Source organism: Typha angustifolia, chromosome 8, assembly GCF_048772165.1.
Source record: "Typha angustifolia cultivar Huaian chromosome 8, ASM4877216v1, whole genome shotgun sequence".
NCBI lineage: Eukaryota > Viridiplantae > Streptophyta > Magnoliopsida > Poales > Typhaceae > Typha > Typha angustifolia.
In genome coordinates, this window is record NC_133246.1 from 3037491 (window position 1) to 3051197 (window position 13707).

At 37.6% G+C, this 13707-nt stretch overlaps 3 protein-coding genes across 4 annotated transcripts; all 3 read left to right on the top strand.

The window, feature by feature from the left end:
- The first annotated feature begins 118 nt into the window (after window positions 1-118).
- On the top strand, window positions 119-4435 carry LOC140765445 (uncharacterized). The gene is made up of 4 exons (XM_073104539.1): window positions 119-479; window positions 1220-1999; window positions 3503-3550; window positions 3632-4435. The coding sequence occupies exons 1-4, from the start codon at window positions 297-299 to the stop codon at window positions 3950-3952; spliced, it is 1332 nt and encodes a 443-aa protein (XP_072960640.1). The 5' UTR covers window positions 119-296; the 3' UTR covers window positions 3953-4435.
- Window positions 4436-5215: 780 nt separating this feature from the next.
- LOC140765808 (protein RKD5-like) lies at window positions 5216-7412 on the top strand. 2 transcript variants are annotated; one of them, XM_073105060.1, is made up of 5 exons: window positions 5216-5354; window positions 5444-5720; window positions 5973-6190; window positions 6725-6960; window positions 7079-7412. In XM_073105060.1, exons 1-5 carry the CDS (start codon window positions 5264-5266, stop codon window positions 7271-7273), a joined length of 1017 nt encoding a protein of 338 aa, XP_072961161.1. In that variant the 5' UTR covers window positions 5216-5263; the 3' UTR covers window positions 7274-7412. The 2 variants fall into 2 exon arrangements, with proteins under 2 accessions (XP_072961161.1, XP_072961162.1); XM_073105061.1 differs by having other exon boundaries at window positions 7069-7199.
- Window positions 7413-7922: 510 nt separating this feature from the next.
- LOC140765017 (uncharacterized) lies at window positions 7923-12433 on the top strand. The gene is made up of 10 exons (XM_073103930.1): window positions 7923-8055; window positions 8163-8221; window positions 8292-8332; window positions 8462-8493; window positions 9003-9031; window positions 9642-9678; window positions 10665-10721; window positions 11220-11296; window positions 11808-11881; window positions 12166-12433. Exons 1-10 carry the CDS (start codon window positions 7972-7974, stop codon window positions 12183-12185), a joined length of 510 nt encoding a protein of 169 aa, XP_072960031.1. The 5' UTR covers window positions 7923-7971; the 3' UTR covers window positions 12186-12433.
- Window positions 12434-13707: the final 1274 nt, after the last annotated feature.

Sequence of the window (13707 nt, forward strand, 5' to 3'; positions counted from 1 at the left end):
CCAAACTTCACCCTTTCTCTGTCTCATTAATCAGATCACATTAAATTAAAGGCCATCCGAGAGACACTGACCAATTATCTTATGTCACGTTTAAAGTTAAACTACTCTTCTCTCCTCGATTCCCAACCAACGCATCGCACAACGGAACTCGTAAGAGGAAAGCCCCCAATTACTTCTCCTCCTCTTTTCCTCTCTTCTCTCTCTCCTCCTCATCTTTCCTCTCGAGTGGTGCGAAGAAGTGGGAGCGATCAAAGCTAAGATCGAGGCGAATTGGGTGGGGGGAGGAAGAGGGATAGATGTCGTGCTCTTCGTCGTCTGGATCGGGGGAGGAAGACGAGGGAGTCGATGCGTACAGGAAGGGAGGTTATCACGCGGTAAGAGTAGGCGATCAGTTCGCCTCGGGGAGGTACATCGCGCAGAGGAAGCTGGGATGGGGGAATTTCTCCACCGTTTGGCTCGCATACGATACTCGGGAGAAGGTATCTGACCTTTTGCCTCATCGATCCCTTCTCCGATTGTTGTAGTTTATGTGGATTTTATCCAAAGATCTAAACTTTCTTGATCTGGCATCCATTTGCGATCAGGGTTTTCTTTGAATTGATCGGATGCGCGTGGATTACTGGATAAGTTGTTCGTTTATATGGGTTATTTTGTTGCGGCTATTTACTCGAGTCAATCTTTTGAATTCAAGATAGCTCGCTTCATCATTCTGTCATATCTTTCGATCCATTGTCCTTGTACCGCAGTAATCAGTCCCTTGTTTGTGTATTGTTTTTATATAAAATATCGATCCTTTTTGTGCGTCTTTCAGAATCCTCAAAATGCTTTAATCCTTCTTGTAATGGGATTGATTTGTTCTAATGACACAAATCTGTTGGGTTCTGGGACCTTCCTGCTACAACTCAAAATTGTAGGTATCTAGTTGCCTAGTATTCTGATAAGTTTCTTCATGTCATGTTCTTCATTAACCTGATCCCTTCTAAATCTGTGCTTTCCATGGAGACATATTTTCTAAGTCCTTTAGAAGCCTACTTCTGACCCAATATTATCTTATCCAAAATCTTAGGGCCTTCTAACCAACCTGTTTCGGTGTTTACCGATGCAAAAGTGGTATCCGTGATATTGCCTTTCTGCATAGCATATTTCTTTCTATCATGATCAAAACTGACCCGAGGATTAATTATGGTTTCTTTCTCTTCTTTTTTTTTTTTTTTTGCAGAGATTTGTAGCTCTTAAAATCCAAAAAAGTGCAGCAGACTTTGCTCAAGCTGCTCTTCATGAGATTGAGTTCCTCTCGGCAGTCGCAAAAGGAGATCCCTCGAATTCCAAATGTATAATTCAGTTGCTGGATCAGTTCAAGCATGCTGGCCCAAATGGACAGCACGTTTGCCTTGTGTTTGAATTTCTTGGAGACAGCCTACTCCGGCTTATACGTTATAACCATTATAAAGGCATCGGGCTGAGCAGGGTTAGGGATGTTTGCAGATCAATTTTACTGGGCCTTGACTACTTGCACAGAGAACTAGGTATCATACATACAGATTTGAAGCTGGAAAATGTGCTTCTTGTTTCAACCATTGATCCTGCAAAAGACCCTGTGCGGTCTGGGTTTTCCCCTATTCTTGAGAGGCCTGAGGGTAACCTTAATGGAGGAGCTATGATTAATATGATTGAGAGGAAACTGAAGAAGAAAGCAAAGAGGGCACGGGCAAGGATCTCTGAGAAAAGATCATCAACCGCAGGAACTTCACAGAGGGAAAGGAGTTTGGAGGGGATTGACTTTAGATGCAAGATTGTCGATTTTGGGAATGCTTGCTGGGCCGATAAGCAGTTAACAGATAATATTCAAACAAGACAGTATAGGTCCCCTGAGGTTGTTCTTGGGGCAGGTTACTCATTTTCTGCTGATATTTGGTCTTTTGCTTGCATTGCTTATGAGCTTGCCACTGGTGAAATGCTCTTTACACCCACGGAAGGTCAAGGATTTAGTGAAGATGAGGTATGTGTATTTTTCCAGTTGCTAATCTTATGATTAAGCTACATAACATTACCTTTTATAAATATATAATGTCTTCATCTAAGTGGGCATATGAGTAATGAATGACTGTTTCTTATTTCTTATCCAAGCGAACACCATATGGGATCTTGATCGACAATTTAAATACTTATGATCATTGATAATGGACATTGTGACCTCTTAAATTAGCTATTCTCTTGCAAGACTGCACAATTACTTCAACTTCTAGACTTAGTCATGTGATAATTTTTATTTTTAATTTATAAATTTATTTTAGAGAAGATGCTGGCTTAATACAATCAATGTATTGATTCTTCTGTGAAATATTTTCATTATGAATCATACTTTTGGGTGGTAATTTGAGCAAAAAGGGGGCAAGACCTATCATGAATCTGATGTATACCAATTTCTGTTAGGAAGTTTAGTTATGCTTGGAAATTAATTTCCTGACCATATGGGTTATTCCAAAAAATCCATACAAACTTCTCATTTGTGAGTGAAAATGCTGAAAGTACTTCAAGGCTCTTGCCTTTCTCTAATGAATCCTTTACTAGGATTGGTGTCTTGACTATAGAAATTTGGAAACAAATTTGATAAATTTAGAGAAAGGTAGCCCATGAAAGGCTTGAATGTAGGAAACATGGAAATCATCAAGAATCTTGAGAGTTTTCATTTTTAATGCCCAATTTACAGAACATTCATCCTTATTTTTGTTGTTTAATGTCGTTGACATTTTGGTAATTCTGGTGGTATGTCTGCAATATGATGCTCTTTTATGGACATGAAAAACGTTTTTATAGGAAAAATGCGGCAGAACAATTGCTCCAACACTGCGGTTATTGCATTTTTTATGATCACTGACTCCTCTGTAATGTAACTCTTTCATTAATATCAAAGACTATGGAGACCGCATCTGTATGTTGGGACTTCCAATTTCTGGAGAATGTTACGTTATGCTTTATGATTAGTGTCTGACAATGACTTGTGCACATTTTGATTTCTCTTATGACTGAGTGTGAAAAGTGAAAACACGTATGTTATTTGAATATTGACATGAATTACATCAATGTAACGTCGGGACTAGTTGATGTGGTCGTCAAGCTAGCTGGGCTCATTAGATTTCATATGCTAAGCTTTTGCTCTATGAAAATAACTTGGGGCTGCCCCAAATAAAGCGGAATGGAATGGAGAAATTTCTGAAGTTGGACTCCTATTTGATTGATAAAAAAAGTGACTATGATTATCCGAATGAGATCTTCTGCTGCTTATGCAAATTAATATTATGTTAGGTTTGTTTGAATTGTGTCTGTTCATTAATTAATTTCTCTACCTATATTACTGTTACGTCTTCATTTGACATTTATTATTGTTGGAACATCGTGTAATAGTGGATAATTAAGCTAATCTTTCACAACAATTTGGATGTTGAGTAGGTTTTCCTTAGAATTGATTTCTGTTAAATAACTAGAGATCTTTCTTCTGCAGGATCACTTGGCTCTAATGATGGAGCTCCTTGGGAAGATGCCTCGAAAGGTAAGGACTACTTTTATTTTCACAGTCCTCCTAGACAAATGAATACCAACAATTTTTTCTGTTTTGGTCTCTTGATTTCAGATTGCACTTACGGGATCTAGATCGAAGGAGTTCTTTGATCGGCATGGAGACCTGAAGAGGATACGAAGGCTTAAATTCTGGCCACTGGATCATCTTCTAATCGAAAAATACAAATTCGCTGAATCCGAAGCACGCGAATTTTCTGATTTTCTTTGCCCATTACTTGATTTTGCCCCTGAGAAACGTCCAACAGCAGCACAGTGCCTGCAACACCCATGGCTTAAGAACAAAGATGCAAAGCCCACTGAAGAAATTAATGTAGCCAGTGTAGAAAAGCTGGAGATTGGCATGAGCAAGGTGCAAGTTGGGAGGTACAGGTGAGAATGCCTAGCTCATCCCACTCTAGGTGAGTTGATTCACTTCTGCACAGGCAATTCTTGGCAATGTTTGTTTTGGTTTGGGTTCATAGGAACAAGGAGTTAATGCAGCTACATAAGCAGTTGCTATACGTGTATTAAGAAACCTTTACCTATATATTCTGGTTAAATGGTCATAGAATCTGGCTCAGGGTGGAGGAATGAGGAGAGGGCGTGAAAGGGGAATTACCTACTTGTTTTCTACTATCCTTTTTACAGAGAAGAAGCACTCAGCCATGAGATTTTGACTGGAGTGTGAGGGTTTTGGAGGATGCCCTAATGCACGATAGGCAGCTTTTCTTTTCTTTTCATTTGAAGATATTTGGTTTGTTGTAAGTTTATAATTGTACTATATAAGCATTCATATGTACAAGTGGATGTTAAAGTATTCTTTTTCAATATGGATTTTAACCATTGTTACTATAAATAATTTAAATATACTCTTGAACCTTCTTTCCTCAAGAATGTTACATCCCCAAATTGTTTGTGGTATTCAATTAAGCGATGAGATTTTCATTATATGTATTAAGATTCAATGATTTATAGTCAATTTTTAGATGAAATTTATTTAAGTTAACCTTTCTAAATCTCAAAATTGGCTCACTCTGTTACATTCTTAGTGGAATTAAAACCCACTAGAATAAATAAAAGTAATTAGAAGTATTTAGTCGAGTAATTTTAGGAAGATAAATAACTCACTTTCTTTATCAACCAACCACAGTATGGATAATATACGTGGAAGATACGTAGGTAGGCATAGTTGTTGATATTATATAGATAGCAAGGTGACAAACTCCTTCAACGAACTCTTAGCAGACCCCCTGCGCTTTTCATGGAGTTGTTGATTTATACTCTCTTTCTCACTCTTGTCTGCTATCTATTCCTTCACGCAATTGGTGCTGCACTCCCCACTGCTCGACAAAAGCCCAGCACCGCCACTTGTTGCTACTCCCTCAATTCCCTCCTCATCTCACCCTTTCTTTTGCTTATGGGTATCACCTCTACGAGAAAATCTATATATATAGACTCCTGAACAATTCACATTAATGATGAGTATATAGTTATATGTTAATAGTTGACAGAGAAATAAAACAAAAGGCCAAAAGCAATTGCTGACTGACCAGTAGTATAACCTGCCAACTTCTTACATGCATGGTCTTTAACAACCTTATGCTGCATATAGATACATCCAAATACTCCTCCATGCCATTCTCCCCACCCTCCCCCTAATCCTCTCTCTTTCTCTCTCTGTCTCTCTCTAACACAAAATTTTTGAATGGACTCCTCCAATACCTCCTCCTCCTCCTCTTGCTCTACTCCTCCTCTTCTCTCTGCTTTAGCTCTCTTCAGAAACATACACAACGATGGTCCCTTTCTGCCCTTCTGAGCTCTTTTCCTTTATGAAACTCTCATCCTCCTAATTAGTCTCTGTTCTCATTCTCTCTTCTAAGTGCAGAGCTGATAAGGAGTGTGCATGTCTACCAAGCTGCAGACAAGGACGCAGAGGAGATCATAGAGAGGGAGTTCATCTTCTCTTCCACATCCTGCCATGAGAGTCCTTCTCCTATTCCTTTTTCCTTGCTCGCGACCGAGCTGGCGGCAGACGACTCGCGCCGGCATCGGTTTCGGGAAGGGCAAATGATTGGGCTCTGGCGCTGCATTCTTGCGTTCGACTCCGCTGTAGCTCCCTCCTCGCCTAATTTTGCAATCCCTCCACTCCTTTTCTCCTGCAGGTAAGCCATAAAGAAGCTAAAGGTTTATTTGAGTGAATCTCTATGAGCATCTTGGTTGTGATTGCATGTCAGACACACTCTTCTTCTTTGTTCAGAGATATATGAACTGGGTCAAGAGGCTTCTTTTTCTTTTTTTCCTTTTAAATGCTGTGAGCTTAGATGCTTGGAGGAGTTTGATGATGTTCTTTAGATTTGTATTGCAATTTCCTTACAGTTTAATCCTTGATGAATCTTATCTTCTGTCTACTCCAGAGATGCGAGATTGAGGTCTATACCATCTTTGTATTGGGATCTCCAGAAGGTTTTCCAGCTGCAGTGCGCAAGAGAAACTGCAAGGCTGATAAACTTTGATCCAGAAGGGGTTCCAGATTCAAAGGAGTGGAAGCCAACTTGTGATGAAGATTTGTTCATACGGAATGATTCATTACTCTTAGTATCAAATCCTCAAGAAAGCCACAAAAGTGCAGCAGGTGAGAGTATCTTTTACTGCATTTATTGTGCACAAGCAAAATCTTAACCACTATATTCATTTCACTCTGATATAGTGCTCTGATTCACTTCTTGTTGCCTTATATTATTAGTTAATAGTAAAAACAAAATAATTATAGTTTATCCTTACTAGTTCCCTGAATTTAACTTACACCTCCATATTTAAAACTTAAGTGCATATTGTAAGTGTTATATTTTTCATCCAAAACTAAATAATATAAATAACCAAACTATCCTTATAATCACTGGCATCAATATGTTGTGCCAAAAGCAAGTTGCTAAATAATCAAACTATCTCTATCGTCGTTAAATCAGACGGTCTTTTTGTATCCTCGTTAACATGACTTTAATATAATCTAAACCAGAGGGGGGTCAAACTTAAGTTAGATAAGAACAAGTTAAGTTCTAAAGAAAAAAAACAGAGGAGATACTGAGGGTGTAAACGAAGTAGTACAATGTAAGATATATATGGGAATCAATTCGTTCCTATTTTATCCCCCCCTGGTGATTTATAGGAAAGAAGGCAGGAATTAGAGCATCCATCAAGAAGGGATCAAGAGCAGCTTCACAGCATGTTGCTAGTATCGCCTTCTCTGACATTGTGAGCTACTTCAATCTTCCAATCATGGAAGCCTCAAAAAGCTTGAAGATTGGACTCACCGTACTGAAGAGAAAATGTAGAGAATTCGGCATACCTCGTTGGCCTCATCGTAAGATTAAGTCTATCAACTCCCTCGTTTGTGATCTCCAGGTATGTATACATACTTCTCCATCTTCTTTCTTTCTTTTATATCCTTAATAATTAGTTATAACTTCTCTTCACATATAATGTTGCTTTCTGACCTTCAAATTTTTTAAGTAATGTACAGGAGGAGGTTCGTCGACAGGAGGAGGAGAAGAACGCGGCAGCCGTCAAGGCGGCCACGAAGAGGCAGCGAATGCTCGAGATGGAGAAGAAGGCCATTGAGAAGAGCCCTTCCATGGACTTGCAGAGGGAAACCAAGAGGTTTAGGCAAGACGTGTTCAAGAGAAGGCATAGAGCAAAAGGTCTGAGCAAGAGATAAACAAAAATGCCTATGAGTTGCTTTACTCTACTCTACTGTTTGATTCAACTAATCTGTTAGAAATATACTGCATGTACCCCTTTCGAAACGAGAGCTATGAAGGAGAGGCATGTATCTTGTGTAGCTAAAAAAGAAGTACCATTTGCATGAAAAGGACTTCAATTTTTGGTATTAGCATGATTTTATTCTTAATAATTGAGTTTTATCGCTTAATCTTACTATTTTAAAAATTTAGGAATTTTTTTAATCATTCAAGAGTCAATAATTGTTTGTGATTAGAGTTAATCTTGGTATTTAATATCTCTTTAATTATTTGTGATTCGAGAATGGAATGGATGTTAATTAATAGTTACTATAATTATAACTCGCTATTAAGATGATTCTGACTCCCAATCTCTCAATTTTATCCGGAGTTATATATACATTGCATAGAAATATGAGCAAAGTGGACATAAATACAGGGCATATTAGTCCATTGAAAGTGAAAGGGAAAGTGAAAAGTGGCCTTATTTTGCAAAATAACTGCCATCCTATATCCTATCAAAGCCTGCAACGTACCCAACTGTAGTAAACTTCTATATTAGATGCTGCAGCAAATCCGCCCACAATTGTTCGACCCAAACGCTACATATAAATACCTTCTCCGACCTTCAATTTTCCCACCACTTCTTTATTTGGGATCGTTGTCGTTTCCGGCGATGGAGAACGGCGGAGCTCTGAGAGAGTGGTTCGATCGCGTTGATTCCAATCACACGGGAAACGTCACGGCTCCTCAGCTCCAGGTTCATTAAAACCCTAAACCTTATTCTCCTCTTTTTCCTGCCTGCTCCGATTTGGACCTGAACCCTAAATTTTGCCATCTCGATGTGTTGCGGGAGATGGCGATCAGAGCGCTCTCGCCGTCGGAAACCTCAATTTCACTCTCTCCATCGTTCAGCAAATGATAAGGTTATCCTCCGTTCTTTCTATTTACTTGTTCTCTTGGTGATTAATTGATGTGTGATTGGGATTTTTGTAGGATGTACGACTTTGATAGGAACGGCACCATGAATTTTGAAGGTGGGTGCTTTGATATCTTGATGATATCCATTTGTTTGCTGCCGTTAAGGTTCTTGATTGCTCATTGATGCATTGATTCTCTTACTTTCCGTCAATTGATTTATGTAGCTCTATGGTTTTCTCTTGCAGAATTTGTAGCTCTTAACAAGTTCTTGCTCAAGGTTAGTATTTTAGATTTCATTATAGACTCATGGTGGTCTTTTGGAGAAGTATATGCCTATATTTTGTTGACAAGGGTTGAACTTTGACTGTACTTTATTGCTCTAGTTTTATCTCGAAATATCTATATAAAGTCAGTTCAAGTAGTAGTTAACATTAAAGAATATGATATCTTCTACAAGATAAGAATTTTCAAGTAGGTTTCATTTTCAAACCTTTTGGCCACTTCAGTGAGATATATATCTCATCTCCTTAAGATTTCAAATTTTAGAAGAATAAAATTTTGATGATTTTTTTTTCAGATAAATTAAATTGTTTGATTAGTTTGTTTTTTCCTTTTCTATATTGCAGTTTGATTTTCTATTGATGAAATGTTAAGATTTATTTTTCATTTTCAATTTTTTTCTCTGTCATGAAGAATGTGCACTCATTTTGTAGTTCACTATATAGGCTAAACTTTACATGCAGTTGCTTCTTCTGCTTATGCTAACATTTTTCAAAATCTTTGCAGGTTCAAAATGTCTTCTCAGCGTTAGAAAGGTCTTCCATTGTATTCATGCTCTACATACATGCTGTCATGTTTGATGATAAACTTCATTGAGATGGTTTGCTTAGCCTTAACTGGTCTAGTTTTATTAATATTTGTCTGTCAGTACTCAGTACATCTCTTGTATATTTAGTATGTTCAGTATGCAACTTTTATGATTATATATTTTCATGTATAAAACTAATAGAATAAGTAGATTCAGTGTGATCAGATCCCCTAGTTTTTCGGCTGCGCAGGTGGAAAGTGCTTAGGTCTGTAACAAATGTCTGGAACTCCAACAACAGAATACCTAGATTCAAGGATAGTCTCTTGCATTATATATTTCTGAGAGATATAATCATAACAATAACAATGAACTAGAACAGGAGTTTATCTACGTATGTGTAGAGATATCCTGCAGTTTGCTGTCTTATGGGTTATTCTCCACTGCAAGGATTTCCAGTGTATCAACACTGTAATAGGGGCATAAACCCCTGGTGCCAACCTATATTGACCTATCCTGTGATTCATCTAAGGTCTTCAAAACTCTCATTGTGTTGAATTCTGATACAACATGAAGTTTGCCTTAAATCATCTTTTACTTTATGTTTGCTTCCTATGTAGGGGACGTGGATTTCTCCAGCCAGATGATGTTTATGAGGTACTATAGTTGTCAATATTTTGCAACTGATGCCCATTGAAGTACTATTAATCAAGATACAATTTAGATTAATGACATAATAATCTTTGGATTGCTCTTGTTTTGAAAAGAAAAATGTCTGTCAAGTTTCTTTTATCCTCTTTAGCATTCTTTTAATCTTTTCCTGTATTACTCTTGAATCAGATATTACTGAGTGTCCATCTTAATTTTATGGTTGTAAACACTCTGTCAGGAAGTTAGTAATTGGATCAAGGTACAATTTTTATTATGATACAATGCATAGTGATTTGTAAAGAACAAAAGCAACACTCACTTTGAGTTTAATAGTAAGTTATTTAGAACAACATATTTATCTCATTAAAGTAGATCAGACTGCATCACTTCTTTCTCACGTCAAAAACCAACCTAGCAACCTGTTATTTCAGACTCGCTCATATCAAGCTAGTCTCACTTATTGGAGTGGTTCCAAATAGGCATGGGGGCTGCAAATCGCTTGTAGGACCTTGGAATCCTTCCTCATGTGTGTACCAAGAATTTGCTTTTGTAAACCAGTTATTTTATTCTTTCACGAAACGCTGATGAATTATTATCATTTGTGCAACTGATGTCATAACTTTTTACCAACATGGGTAAAGCCTTTGCATGACACCTGTTTGCAACAATCAGCACATTCCTTCTGTAGATATTTCTTTGTGAGAGACCTTTATAGCCTCCTATACCAAGACACGCTATTAAAACAAGTTAATTCATAAATTCTATTAGTATATTTTTCAGGAAAGCTTGGTGAATACTGTTGTAAGTGCATATTGTGTCATGCCTTGGTGCTAACATTGATAACTTTATATCTGACCTGTTTGCACCTGTAAATACATTTTACCATGACTTTTTCTTGCACGATACACTCATTGTTTTATTTGTTTAAGTTCTCTTCATCTTCTTTTTCTGTAAATGCTAAGTTGATCATCTTCTATGAAACATCATTACAGGCATTAATCAAACTTGGCTTTTCCCTCGATTCACCAGCCTTCTACACAGTATGTGAGGTACTTGGCGTACTCCGTTATTGGATAAAGAATCAAAGATGAAATACTTGAATTTATGTATATCTCCTTTTACTTTTCCAGTTAGTTGCAAATGGATGAAAGTTTGTTTGTATAAAAGCAAACAAATGGTTGGGATACTAAGATCACATCATTATACTACATGAAAATGATGAAGGCATTATAGTAGGTCCTTTGAACTTTGAAGTATATGGATTAATGGAAATCCTGTAATCTTCTAGCCTCGGGGACAACAGTATCAGGGCTGTGTACCTGTCCTAGTATTATTGTAAAGGAAAGTAATATTCTTGGCTATAATTAAAATTGTTGATCATGAAAAGAAATCTTAATGTAAATTGAAGTATATGTTCTCCCTACCATGGTAATTATGTCTGTAATTACTTTTTCTTGCTACTGCAGCTCTGCTATCTGATCATCTCCTTTTCATATGCTTTTTTATATTTCTTGAAAACTATTGACATTTCTTTTGATTGTACATAGAGCTTCGATAAGAACAGGATGGGAATGGTTCGGTTGGATGAGTTCATATCTCTTTGTATATTTGTACAGTCAGCTCGGTACGTATATTATAATGCTTGATGACAACTTATTTTGTACATTATAATCTTTATCTTTAAGCTAATTAGTTTGTGCATGATTTTGATCATTCAACACTGATTTCCATCTAAGAGACACAGTACATTAACTTGAACCATTTTTTTTTCTCATTGATTATTCTGGTAGGATACTAGGATGAAGCTTCATGTATAAATTCACTGAACATTGTACCTTCTTTCCTCATCTTATTTTCTAGTTTTGTATTATGAATGTGAAGATTTTATTGCATTGTAGTCATAAAACCTGATGAGAATGGCAATGTTTGGTAGATTATGAAGCAAGAATTATATCCACCTAATTTGTAAAAACAGATGCACGAATCCATGGGATGCTGCTATGCTTGATGCTGCTGCATTATATATGACATTGATACATAACTTCATTTGGATTTTTGTTTTTTTGGTTTTACACCCAAAATGGTTTTAAGTCTGTTACTTAAGTATATAATTCATCTATCTGCTGTGTCCGCAGGAATTTGTTCAACTCCTTCGACACAAGTAAGGAAGGAAGAGTGACATTGGATTTTAACCAGTTCGTCTACTGCAGTGAGTGTGCTCTTTTGCTTGTACATGCAGTTTTAGTAGACATATTTGTATTTCTTGTTGACTCACTGCATAATCTTTTTAGATGAATAATGCATAGCGATCATCTTCTAAAGCACTTAAAAAACTATATATATATATATATATCAAACTCAAGGTCTATTAGTTTAGCCCTCTGTTCCCTGTAAACCCAAACAATACGTGACATGGTGCTAGATTTGTTTGCAACTCTGTACATTATTCTTTCGTACAAATTCATTCATGCATAGTATTATTTCTTTCTTCAGCGGCGAACTGCAGGATATAAGATGCTGAATTCCTTGGGCTGTGAGTCTCTGGTCATGGTATCATCTCCAGGACCGTGTTGTAATATCTAGTGGTTTCCGTGAATAAATTATATCCGTTGATTGTAATGGTATCCTTGGTGTTTTAATTTCTTCTAACACCACTCATGTAGACATGCCAATATGTATTCTTTCTCCTCCTTTTGGTAGATTCTATTAGAATGTACGAGCGTGGAATCGACACTATATATATACAGATAGATTCAATCGATTTCTTGGGCTATTAAAAATCTGAACCAGCGAGAGCCGCGGAATAATAGAAGATAAAATCAATCGATTCTCTTCTCTAAGTACTACTTTTGGTTATAATTTAGAAAGATCCTCCATCTAATTAAAGAAAATACAAAACGGGCGACTGAAGACGCTCATCATCCTGGCGGCTGGCTAAACTTGAACAGGATAAAGCGGGAAAGAAAACAAAACATAGTATAACAACTCATAGAAAGCCAGAAAGGATACAGTTCGTCACTATCCAATCTCACCTCCATCCTCCATATTATTCCATCAAAATCTCTCCACTTCCCATCCCCTTTTGTATTTATCGGAGGTCTCTAATGGATCGAAGATCACCTCTACCCGTATCTCATCGTCATCTTCGCCCTCGCCCAGTTCGAACCCCACCACCAGGTAACACCCAATTGCCCATTTCAATCTTCCCCTCTTCCGAAAACTTGTCCATTTCTGTTTCTAATCTGCTAAAAGATCCGATTTTTCCCCTGTCCTTCCAGCCAGCAGTACCACAGAGGCCCACTTCTCGGAGCTGGCGGCAATGGCGAAAGGAGTCATAGGAAACCGTGAGGTTTTGGGTACTGAAACTAACCCTTTGTTTGAGAGAGGGAGGTTGTATGAGCTCTACTCGGCTCGGAGGAACGAGAGGCTCAAGAGAAAGAAACGGGAGACGGCAGAGGAGAAGGTTGCGCAAGAACCCCTTGTCGCGGTCGAATTGGCGAAGAGAAGGAATTGGAAGAAGGCTGAAGGGGTTAGAAGGTCGGCGCCGGGGAGTAGTAGGAAGGAGATGAACAAGGTGACGGTTTTAGCCCGTGCACGGAAGTCCTCTGTTAGTAGCACTAGATTGGATCGGAGGATATAAATTGCAAGCATAAGGTTATGATTCTTTCCTCTTTCAATTGTTTTTGATTTGGTGCGTTTTGTTTTGCTTTGCTTTAATATTTGGTGTATTTGGTTATTTGATGCTTGTTATATGGGAAAAAACAAAGCCTCTTGTAATTTGAGTTACAGTAGCAAGAGAGTACATTTATTTTTTTTCAATCTTTGGTGTCTGTTGCTTTGAAATAGATTGAGATCAATGCCCTGGTTTCATGGTAAGGCCCTGTTTAGCTGCTGAATAGCAAAAAATAAAAGAGAATAATAAAAATGAAATAGAAGTGCCATCGTTATTCTCGGTAAATTCATGGGTATTTGATTTATCAACCCTGCAATCTGATATATCTTTTGAGTTCCAAGATATGAAAGGAGAAATACAAA

Excerpts from the sequence above, each read along its gene's own strand:
- LOC140765445 (XM_073104539.1), top strand. The coding sequence starts at position 297 with ATGTCGTGCTCTTCGTCGTCTGGATCGGGGGAGGAAGACGAGGGAGTC. Across the intron at positions 480-1,219 it reads CATACGATACTCGGGAGAAG|AGATTTGTAGCTCTTAAAAT; the intron begins GTATCTGACCTT and ends TTTTTTTTGCAG. Across the intron at positions 2,000-3,502 it reads AAGGATTTAGTGAAGATGAG|GATCACTTGGCTCTAATGAT; the intron begins GTATGTGTATTT and ends TTTCTTCTGCAG.
- LOC140765808 (XM_073105060.1), top strand. The coding sequence starts at position 5,264 with ATGGACTCCTCCAATACCTCCTCCTCCTCCTCTTGCTCTACTCCTCCT. Across the intron at positions 6,191-6,724 it reads AAGCCACAAAAGTGCAGCAG|GAAAGAAGGCAGGAATTAGA; the intron begins GTGAGAGTATCT and ends GGTGATTTATAG. Across the intron at positions 6,961-7,078 it reads CCCTCGTTTGTGATCTCCAG|GAGGAGGTTCGTCGACAGGA; the intron begins GTATGTATACAT and ends AGTAATGTACAG.
- LOC140765017 (XM_073103930.1), top strand. The coding sequence starts at position 7,972 with ATGGAGAACGGCGGAGCTCTGAGAGAGTGGTTCGATCGCGTTGATTCC. Across the intron at positions 10,722-11,219 it reads CCTTCTACACAGTATGTGAG|AGCTTCGATAAGAACAGGAT; the intron begins GTACTTGGCGTA and ends GATTGTACATAG. Across the intron at positions 11,882-12,165 it reads TAACCAGTTCGTCTACTGCA|CGGCGAACTGCAGGATATAA; the intron begins GTGAGTGTGCTC and ends TTCTTTCTTCAG.